This window comes from Asparagus officinalis, chromosome 5 (assembly GCF_001876935.1).
Source record: "Asparagus officinalis chromosome 5, Aspof.V1, whole genome shotgun sequence".
NCBI lineage: Eukaryota > Viridiplantae > Streptophyta > Magnoliopsida > Asparagales > Asparagaceae > Asparagus > Asparagus officinalis.
This window is the reverse complement of record NC_033798.1, coordinates 91,042,381-91,054,433: the sequence shown is the minus strand read 5'-3', so window position 1 is coordinate 91,054,433 and position 12,053 is coordinate 91,042,381. Positions and strand designations below refer to the sequence as shown.

The 12,053-nt window shown below is 36.8% G+C and overlaps 2 protein-coding genes across 2 annotated transcripts in view; both read left to right on the top strand.

Moving 5' to 3' along the window:
- The window catches only part of LOC109840150 (chlorophyll a-b binding protein 8, chloroplastic), a 2,328-nt gene extending 1,739 nt beyond the window's left edge, over positions 1–589 (top strand). The window contains exon 3 of the mRNA XM_020408671.1: positions 1–589. This exon is cut by the window's left edge and continues 143 nt beyond it. Coding sequence (XP_020264260.1) covers positions 1–434 — 434 coding nt within the window. The 3' untranslated portion in view covers positions 435–589.
- Positions 8,446–9,145, top strand: LOC109842161. The gene is made up of 2 exons (XM_020411067.1): positions 8,446–8,652; positions 8,750–9,145. The coding sequence occupies exons 1-2, from the start codon at positions 8,446–8,448 to the stop codon at positions 9,143–9,145; spliced, it is 603 nt and encodes a 200-aa protein (XP_020266656.1).

The window sequence follows — 12,053 nt, the reverse complement described above, 5'->3', positions numbered from 1 at the left end:
CGGCTCTCCCTTGGTTCAAGACCGGAGTCATCCCGCCGGCCGGGACTTACAACTATTGGGCCGACCCATACACACTTTTCGTGCTAGAAATGGCGCTAATGGGCTTTGCCGAGCACAGACGATTCCAAGACTGGGCCAACCCAGGGTCCATGGGGAAACAATACTTTCTGGGCCTTGAGAAGTTTTTGGGCGGATCGGGGGACCCAGCTTATCCTGGTGGCCCTATTTTCAACCCCTTGGGCTTCGGTAAAGATGAGAAGTCCATGAAGGAATTGAAGTTGAAAGAAGTGAAGAATGGGAGGCTGGCTATGCTCGCAATTTTGGGCTACTTTATTCAGGGCTTGGTGACTGGAGTTGGGCCGTACCAGAACCTATTGGATCATTTGGCTGACCCAGTTAATAACAATATTTTGACCAGCCTTAAGTTCCACTAAGTGTTTTGAGTAATCTCCTTGTAAAATAGTTGTCTTATGTGGGGACTTGTAATTGTCATGCCTGAAGGTCTATGTTGTGAGATTATTGGTGTATTGTGTAGCAATTAGTGGATTAGCCGTTGTACGTTCGGAACTTATGAATTCGTGTTTAGCTACTTTGTACGTATAAGGCTCAAGTAAGCACATAGTTAAATCAATTTGCGGAAAAGGGAAAAAGAAAACTATTATAACTAGATGATTCTTTAGTTATGTAAACTAAATTTTGTGTATATCTAGAGCTCTAAAGTGTCACCTTAAAAGCAAAATCTGATAATCTCCCACGTGAGGGCATACTTACATTATGAGTTCGCGATAATTTTCTCCTCTAGGGTTGGGGAGAAATCAAATGTAAAAGGGTATGATTAATTCTTCGATGTTCCATGCTCACTCATATGTTTCACAATGTTGAACTCCCTAACTATTATATCAAAACTCTAAAGTTATGATGAAGGTTGAGAGCTATTTATTTATACTCTAACATGTCTCTACAGATTGAGCGTCATATTTATGAGCTGAAACTTAGACCCACTTAGCCATATCAATTTTTTTTTTTAAATCCGTGTTAAATTGTGGCTAGTGGAATTCAAAGGTTTGCTCTTATGCCATATTGAAATTCCTAGCATAATAAAAAAAACTCTAAAAGTGGGTGAGAGTTTAAAGAGTTATATTTTGATATTCTAACACCCAACATGTACCAACGTATGCCTTTTTATTGAACCGATCCAAGCTCTAATATCACCTACTTCTATCTATACTGATCCCAATGCCTAAGCTATCAAAATCCAACTGTTATTTAACAAGACTTTTGTCTACACTAAAAACTTCGCAATGAAAGCGAACTTTGTTAATTTCATACCAACAAAGAGAGATTCTCGAGCTTGTTCTTGACATTAGAGAAATGGTGGGTCGAGTGGGAGACACGTTCCTCTCATTTTCAGTACGGTGGAAGCCCCCATTTATGATACGATCTCTATTACTTTTTGAAATTCATCAACGTATGTTACTACTAAGTAACCGTTTAAAGTGCATAAATAGTTTTGAATATGAACGAGTGGGAGGACATATTCTTTAGAGTTTCAATGCGACGTGATGTTGAAGACTATAAACATCAACTTTCACTGTAACTTTAGAGTTTTGAATACAACAGACGTATTTTTTTTACAAATTTTGAAGTCAATGATTATTAGAATTCAAAATCAGTAATTAGCTTACACTGATATTTAACTATTTGTACTGTTTTTTATTAATCATACTAGTTTTGTTTCATAATAATACGAATTGTACTAATTTAAAATTGAAGGAGTAAATTTATGTTCATTTTGATATCATACTACGCTAATATTGTATACTGATTGCAAGATATAGTTTTAATCAAACATTCAAATTAAGGATTGCAATTTTCTTTTTCTTTTTTCTTTTATTTTTGATAGCGCTGGTATTTAGTTATTTATTCTGGTATTTACTGACTATAATGGTATTCTACATAGATTGTATTTGGCTAAAATACCAAATTGATATATTTATACGAACGCATTTGCCAGTTTGGTATATAAAAAAACTCCGGCGATAACAAGACATTAAAGATCGATCTTTTTGTCAACAAGACATATTTTGTTCGCCGGCAGCCAAAACTCAAAATCTCGTGGCTCACGTAGTATTTAAAGAGGTGACGTGGATGATGAGTTGGCAGTTTAGTAATGACGTGGATATATAATGCCATTGAAATCCTCATCTTCCTCATTCCCCACTCGCGATCAAATTTGGGGATGAACTTGAAGTTAGGGTTTCAGATCCTTCCTTCTCACCTTTCACTCATATCTTCAAATTAGTGGCAGTCTCAACATGGCCTCGTCAAGCTCAAGCTCAGGTTCAAGCAGGAACAGATATGGAGGTTCAAGCATATCTAGATCTGGAGTAAACTACCAAATTGGTTGTGGATTCAACAATATGAGTTGTATTCGGAAATGGAATGAAGCAGCAAAGAGGTACGGGGTCAAAAACTGTTCTTGTGGAGCTGAATGTGACTATTATACATCGATGACAGATGCAAACCCCGGGAGGAAGTTTTACAGATGCCGAAACTATAAGGTAAAATTTTCAATGTAGTTTTAACGTTTGTTTGATTTGTTGAGACCGATAGTATGTTTTTAAAAATATGGTTCTAGAATGGTGGTTATCATATTTGGGAATGGTTTGATGGCCAATTGTGTAATGTGGTATCTCAGTTGGTACCTCTATTGAGAGAAGAGATATTAAACTTGAGGAACAATGATATACTGAAGGATCAATTGATTGCACATGCTGAGAATGAGATGAAAGAATGTCGTGATGATATTGCCAAGACTAAAGAAGAGCTACGTATGTGTCAAAGAGAGGCTGACGCTTATTTATTGGAGATTTCAAACCTGAAGATTGGAAGAACAAGATGCGAGGATCTGATCAAACTTCACCAGAATAAGCTCAAATTCTATGAGATGGTAATTATGGTCTGTGGAGTTGTTGTAATCTGCTTAGGGTTCTTTGTTGTAAATTTGAGTGGGCAGTTGTAATGAGATGCTCTCGTTTATGACAATGTAATGGTGTATGATTTACTCTTTCAAATGAAATATTGTATTTTGTTTTTAATTTGTGGCAGATGCTTTGTTTGTGATGTAGCTTTTAACCCTTGACACAACAACATGATCCTGAGCAAACATGAAATTCTTTGTTTTCATTTTGTGTAAATTTGAGATGGTAACAACATCAAACATGTGCAAACCCACACTAATAACATCAAACACATGCAATCTCATAATAACCCACTACAACAATATCACTTCCAAAACCAGAAACTTAAAAATAGACACAATGAGCCACATGTGCAAAACCCAAAAACTATTTGTGCATAACAAATCGTGTAGCATACAGAAACTGGCATTTAAGCTAGACAAAATATGCACAACAACATCAAACTGTTTGTGCTTAACACTTAACACATCATGTAGCATATTTTAACTAGATAAAATATGCACAACACATCAAACTGTTTGTGCTTAACACATCATGTAGCATACATAAACTAGACAAAATATACACAACACAACCACTTAATTAACACTTTGGGTGGTCATTGACTGATGCTTGAGTTGATGGTCCTTGGATAACTGTGGCCTCTGTGTGACTTGTTGCTCTGTATATTGTCTCACCATGTTCACCTTGCCATAGTCCAAACCCTTCAGGCATTGTGTTGTGAATAGTCCTTCCTCTGCCTCTGCCTCTACTTCCTCCCCTCCCCAAAGTTAAAACTTGTGACTGGGTTGCACCTAAAACCCCTTGTGTACTATTGTTTCCACCTCTACATCTTCTCTCTAATAACAGTGATGTTGGCGTAGGAATATTTTGTCTTCTCGTTTCCTTCATTGATTGACCAATCTTGTTCTTGCTCCCCTTTGGTCTCTCTCTCTTTTTGGTTTGGCTTGTACCTTCATTTACTACTTGTGTTGTCTGACAGTGCACCAAAAATATAAAGCAAGTCATAATTGATTACTTAATAGAAATATAAAGCAAGTCATAAGATAAACTTACTTGTATGTTTTCTGTGCTTGTTGTTTGAGCAGGTGGGGGTGGATTTGAAAATTTCCTCCTTGTATGGTCAGTTGACCCACATAGCTCACACTTCTTGGCTATTTCCTACCTTGAAGCCTTATATGTTTTCTTTGTTTCTTCATTGGGGTCCCTTCTTCTTGCAGTCTTAGGCCTCCTCATTTTCCTCCTTGCAATATTAGGTGACAGTACCATTTCCTCTCCCTCTTTATCCCAAAATCTGCTACCTTCAACTGGATTCAATAAGTTGGCATAGGTGTCTACATAGTTCTCAGATTTATACCAATGTACAATATAATCTTCAGGCTTATGTCTCATTAATATGATAGCACTTATAGCATGAGCACAAGGAATCCCTATCAACTCACATTCTCTACATGAACATGTTCTATTACCCAAATGAAGCTCATGATTGACCCCTCTATGAATGACTTCAAAGCCACTTTCATCTCCAGAACCATTCCAATGTGAAACACAATTTATTTGCTCATTATAAGCATCTTTCAACCTTTTCTGAATTCTAGGAGAAATCCCATCCACAAACTTATTAACCGGTTTTCTTTTTTCTTGCATTCTATCCATTAAAGCCAATCTAATATCCTCTAACATAGATATTATTGGTTTATATCTTACAAGAAGTATGAATGAGTTGAATGTCTTGGACATGTTGTTATCAACACTGTCACATTTACTATCGAGTTTAAAGTGAGACTTACAAAATGTATTGGGATCCCTTAACATAAAGTTATCAAATACTTTTTTAGACAATTTACTCAAGTTTGCTTCTTCAACTAAGAAATCTGTCTTTGTTGTGGCTTTCACACACTTCCAAAACTACCGTTAAAGTTGCCTGCCACCATGAATTTTCCTCCAGTTAGAGTAAATATGCCTAGCACATTGCTTATGCTCTATTGAAGACCAGATTTCATGAATAGCTGGAACTAGTCCCTACAAAAACAACAATATATCAGAACAATACACTGTCATAAAAACATAAGCAAAAATAAATCAGTCAACCACCAAATAGCTGAAACTAGTATCAACAGACATACCTTTTGTTGATCTGAAATAACAGTCCAACCTTCACCATCTCTCATCCTCAAATCAGTAGTCAACAGCCATATAAACTACTCCCATGATGACCTATTCTCTCCCTCAACCACGGCCCATGCTCTTGGCCACATTTGGTTGTTATCATCTCTACCAACAGCACACAGTAATTGATCACCACAAGCATGCTTTAGAAAGCATCCATCAAGGCCAAAAATAGGTCTACAACACTTGATAAATCTCTCCCTCAAAGCAGAAAAGCACACATAGATTCTTTGAAATGTGCATGGGTCTGATCCTCCACCCACCACTTTTAAGCACACATGTACTCCCCTCATTTGATCTACAGATTTCATTCACATATGGTTTAAGCAACCCATATTGTCTTGCCATCAGTCCCTCTGTAGCATTCAATGCCTTATCCTTTATCCTTTGATATTTTCTAAGAGTGACATTGATATTATAATTTGCAGTTATTTCTTCACAGATTTCCCTTGGTTTTATCTTGGGATTTCTTAGAATTTTATCTAGGAACTCATGTGCCAACCAATTTTCTATAATTAACCTATTCTTAAAGGTTCTACTGCAAGTGTGCAATGGTTGAATGTTTTTAATTTGCCAAGCTTGTTCATCTTCACAGTTAGGCCCATCATTTATTTCCCAATAGCACAATGAACAGCCAACATTTATTCTCTTTTTATCATTTTTCATATAAAGCAAGTCATAATGATTTTGAATAGAGTAGTTGAGAATAGCTTGTTTCAATACCTTCCTTGATGTAAACCGTTAGACCCTAGAGGGGGGGTGATTAGGGTCTTATGCTAATCTAATCCGATTATATGCCAATTAAAACTTAATTAACAAGTTATCCTAGCAAGTATAAAATACAACAAGTTATATAAGCTAGGATAAGCAATATGAATAACAAGATATATCCTAACAAAGAGATATAGGCAATGTATGTGCAAGGATATAAAACAAACACAAGGTGATATATCCTATCAAAGAGATATACAATATGATATATGCAAGGATATGTAAACTAACACAAGGGTAAACAAAATGAACTAGATAGAGGATGAAATAAATGAGCAATGCACAATTGGCGATATAAGATAAATACAAAAGCAAATGCGCCAATGACAAACTCCAACACACTCAAATGATCACGGAGTTCGGACCTTCTGTCCTACGTCTCCGCTCCCCACTCCCGGGGAGAAATTCACTATCATAACAGGGTTTTCTACGCTCACCCGAATAACGTTTACACCTCACACTCGGTTTTCTAGCTAACCGAAAACTTTACAATCAACACTCTTGCAATCACACTCTACACTCTCACAAGTGTTGGACCTAGCCGTGTCTCCCTCAAGTGCTCGGTTACAACCTCTTCCTAGGCTCGTCAACCGACGTCACTCCTCTTGGGACGATCCCCGACTCTCACCACACACTCCTCTCGGTGTACAAGTGTATTACAAAGTGAATCTCACAATTAGGCTCAATACAATAATTGATTGTTCTCAACTATAGATGAGAACACAATGTAAGCTCAATCTCACAAATCACAATCCCACAACCCAATATATAATGTATGAAATGCTACAAGCTCAAATAGGGTGTGTGTAATAAAATGAGTATAAATAAAATCTAACTCAATTAACAAACTAGAAATAAATGATAATATGAAAATAAAAACGAATTGCTAGAGAATAGAGTTAGGAAAACTTTTCTATAAACACAAAGAGAGGATGAAGAAGATTGAGGATGAATCCCTCAATTGACAACGTGAGCTTCCTCCTTTGTAAACACAAACCCCAAACTAAATAAACTTTTAATCTCCTTTAAAACTTGTTTAAAACTCTCTTTAAAACTCTTCTTGGATAATTATAGAGCTGGGTATAAGGGGTATATATAGGAGACCCCAAAACATAAGAAAAACCCAGCAAAAGGACAAAAACCCCGAAAAACAAGGAGTCTGAAAAAGTAGCCGTTATGCAGTAATAAGTCGACTTGCTACAGTGATAAGTCGACTTATAACTAGCCGTTACAGCTAAATTTTCAGCTTATAAGTCGACTTCAAGTCGACTTAACAGACAGTATAGGTTTTCGGCAGAGTCCGAAATTTTGCGTATCTGGTTTTGTAAAATCAATTAAAAATAGTAAATCAACTCTAAAAATTATAAAATTTTGTGAAAAGTTTCTAAACAAAAGAATTTCTTAAATATCACTTCCTATTTGAGAGAAATAATTTATTTTATAAACTGGTCGAAAATACATAACTGTGCAACACTTCATAAGTCGACTTACTATAAGTCGACTTGCCTTGCTTTATAAGTCGACTTAGCAGAGGAGAAAATGCACTTTCTAGAGGAGTTCATAAGTCGACTTGTCAAGGTTTATAAGTCGACTTATAAACATGTACAGACACTATTTATGCTGAAAATCTGATTTTTAAAGTGCCTTTAAAAATAACAAATAAATTCCAAAAAATATAAAACTTTGGAAAATATTTATAAACATGTTGATGAACATGTTACAAAAGAAATTTTTGGAATTTCACTTATCATTTGTGAAAACTTATCATATTACAAAAATGTCCAAAACATGTAAACATGAGATACTTGAATTTTGATGTTTTGACATAAACCAAGTTTTGAAACTTTGTAAAATATTTGTATGGACATAATAAAAGATGTTTATGATGTATATATAGTCCAAAACATATTTTTCATAAAAACACCAATATTTACAAAAATCACAAATATATATGTGTGTGTATATTTGAGCTTATAGAATTAACACACATTATATAAAACCTAAACTACAAACATTATAAACTATATACCCAAGCTTGATGAAGGTCTTCAATGAGCTTAACTTGGTACACTTATGGATGAAGCTTGAACTTGGATCTTCAACTTGAATTTGCATAGCTTTATCGACATTCCGCCAACCTCCTTTGGATATGATCGTTGAAGCTCTATTCCATCCATCCTCCAATCACGTTGTTTGTCTACAATACATAGGAATGCACAAATACTAGACAAATAACATTAGTAGTAAATTGTTTGTTAAACATCATCAAAACAAGAAGGCCAACAATCTCCCCCTTTTTGATGATGACAAACAATTTACAAAAAGAGATATATGCATGAAGAAAATGAATATATAATTTATAATTCACATGCATATAAACAAGAAAGAATATACTCAAGAAGCAGGTAATGGGAGAATTTGGATTCTTTGGAATAGTGATATTCTTTCTATCCAGTGTGTCAAAACTTCTATGCAATATGTTACATGTTCAGTCATCACAAAGGATGGCAGGCTCTCTTGCTTAATGACTGTGGTTTATGCCCTGAATCAAAGAAATGGAAGAAAAGTATTATGGCAGGAACTTCAAGGCTTCAAGCTATCAGTTGATTGCCCATGGCTAGTTGGGGGAGATTTTAATGCCATTACCAATGGTGATGAAAAATTGGGAGGTGCACCAACTACAGGAGCAGATACTGATGATTTTCAACACTTCATTTCTTCTAATCAACTGGTGCATATTAAGACTACTGGGTGCTACTACACATGGTTCTAATCAACTGGTGCATATTAAGACTACTGGGTGCTACTACACATGGAATAACAAACAGGAAGCTGATACTAGAGTTTGGAGTAGATTAGACAGAGTTTTGGTCAATGACTTATGGATCTTACAGTATACAACAAGTCAAGTAGACTTTTTACAGCCAGTTTGTTCTGATCATTCTCCAGCCCTCCTTACAGTTGGAGATGATGATTTTCAGGTGAAAAAGCCATTCAAATTTTTCAAGATGTGGACTAAACACATTGAATATCTCTCTATAGTCAAATCTATTTGGCAGCAGGATGTGCAAGGCTATTATATGTACAAACTATCTTCCAAGCTGAAAATGCTCAAACCTGCCCTCAAAGAATTAAATAGAAGACATTTCATGAATATTAGTGAGCAGGTGTTAAGAGCCAAACAGGAGCTATCTGATATCCAAAATAGGATGAGTACTGACTAATTCAACTCTCATCTTATTTCCAAAGAGAAGGAGTGCTTGAAAAAATACACCTCTTTACTCCAATGTGAAGAATCTTTTTATAGGCAGAAAGCAAGCATAAAATGGGCTATTCAAGGAGATAAATCCTCTCATTTCTTCCACTCAACCATGAAAGCTAGAAGGCATCAAAATAGGGTGTTGTCTCTGTATACTGAGGATGGAAACAGAATATCTGACATGGACACAATCATCAATGAGCTTATTAACTACTACAAGAGTTTATTGGGAGTATCTGGAAATGTTGCTGAACCTGACATTATTACAATAACCAATGGTCCTATTCTCTCATCAAGTCAAAGGGAATTTTTAGCCTCTCCTGTTACTAAAGAGGAAATAAAACTTGCTGTTTTCACTATGTCTGATGATAGAAGCCCTGGTCCTGATGGATTTAGTGCTTCATTTTTTAAAACTGCTTGGAATGTAATTGGAGATGAGATGTGTAAAGCTGTGGAAGAATTCTTTTATACTGGCAAGCTCCTTGGCACCTTCAACTCAACCTCCATCACATTGGTGCCTAAAATTCTTAACCCAAGATCTCCCTCTGATTATGGACCTATCTCTTGCTGCAACTGTGTCTACAAAGTGATATCAAAAATTATTGCCGCCAGAATTCAGAATGTTATTGGCTATCTGATTAATGATGCTCAGAGTGCATTTGTCAAGGGCAGGCTGATTTCTAACAGCACAAACCTCATTGGGACTTTAAGACAGTACATTTGAACAAAGTTATGTTTTCTGCAAATTGCGAAAGCCATAATAACATGTTCAAAGAAGCAAAACATACACCCAGTGTTTCAAAACAATACATTTGAACAAAGTTATGACCTTATTTCTAACAATATTCTCCTAGCACATGAACTCTTAAAACACTATGGCAGGAAGAATGTCTCTCCAAGGGTTGTCCTTAACATTGATTTGAGGAAGGCATTTGACACTATAAATTGGAATTTTATCAAGGCTACGCTGATAGGTCTGGGATTCCCTAATAATATGGTTACATGGGTGATGGAATGCATTTCTACCTCTAAGTTCTCCTTATCACTTAATGGCTCTTTACATGGCTACTTTGAAGGAGCTAGAGGACTGAGGCAAGGAGATCCATTGTCTCCCTATTTGTTTGTGCTTGGTATGGAGTATCTATCCAGAAAACTCAAATTTCTCTGCACAGACAGACTATTTAAATACCATCCAAAATGTGCTAAGATGGGTATTACTCACTTGATATTTGTTGATGATCTACTGCACTTTTGTAGAGCTGACATGGATTCTATAGCCAAAATTAATAACTGTCTTCAAGAGTTTAGTAAAGTATCTGGATTGGAGGCCAATTCTTACAAAAGCTCTGTCCTCTTGAGTGGTATTGATGATATTTCTAAGGATCTGATATGCTCATATCTAAATTTTCCATAGGGTTCTTTACCTATGAGATACTTAGGAGTGCCATTGGTCTCAAAAAGGCTTTCTTACCTGGATTGTTCATCATTGATCTCAAAAATTTCAGATAAACTTCAAGACTGGCAAAGTAGGAAGAACCTATCTTATGCAGGGAGAATTCAACTTATAAAAACTGTTATCTTGGGTATTCAAACTTACTGGACAAGTAACTATATCTTGCCGATGAAGGTGCTGGAAAAAATTGACATGCTTTGCTCTGCTTTCTTATGGGGAAACAAAATCCATCTGGTCTCCTGGACAGAAGTCTGTAAGGATAAGAAGCTAGGAGGTCTGGGGCTATTCTCCTCCAAATTATGGAACTATGCTACAACAATCAAGATGTTATGGATGATACACTCTAAAAAAGATCTCTTGTGGATAAAATGGGTGCATGGAAATTGTTATGGATGATACACTCTAAAAAAGATCTCTTGTGGATAAAATGGGTGCATGGAAATTACTTAAAACAGCAGGAGATTTGGCAAGTTCAACCGAGAAGAAGTGATTCATGGATGTGGAGACAAATCCTAAGGGTGAGGGATTTGGTGTTGAGGAGGTTTGGGAATGAGTTTAACCTCCATAGAATCATTGCTAACTGTCACAATAATGAGACAATGAAAATCTCATCTGTTTATAATGCCATATCTCAACCTGTAGCAGCTGTACCCTGGGCGAACACAGTTTGGGGGGGGGGGATTGCATTATCCAAAGCATTCGATGATTCTATGGCTTGCTACTCTGTCGAAGCTTCTGACTAAGGATAGGTTGTGTCGCATGGGTATATTGGAAGACAACCAGTTGTTTGCGGAAAAAGTTGCTGTATTCATTGCTGCATTCATTACAACTTTGATCGTTACAATGAAATAAAAAGATAGCCTTTTTATAAGACTGGTACACAATGAAAACAAAAGAAATACAACTCTTTTCAAACAAACGCAAGATCTGTTTGTCATCTCTTGCTTGCGTGGGTCTTTTGCCTGTGACGGGGATGTTGATATCCGTGGACCACCGGGGCACTCAGATCTGGTCCGAAAAATCGGACAGAGCTTCGTCTATCCGTGAGGGGATATAGAAGCAGAACTTCGTCGATCTGCGTGAGATCTAGAAGTTTACAGCTCCTATCTCGGATAATCGAGATATTCGCTCTACTTAGTATCACCGCTAAGGGGGAACACTAAGGAAAATAGAAAGGGGAATGAAGAAGGAGGCTCCTTTGCTGCAGAAGGCTCGCTCACTCCTCGATCCGGCAGGGCTTCGCCTAGGCTCTCCAAAAATCCTCTCCTCTCTCTCTAGCCTTGCTCCAAGACCAAATAAATCCAGCCCTTTGAATGAGGACCCAAGGGGTCTATTTATAGGCCAAAAGGAGGGGGGGTGGTAAAAGGTGAGTACACCCTTGGGGTGTCTCGGCCTTGGCCGAGACACCCCCAGGGTGTCT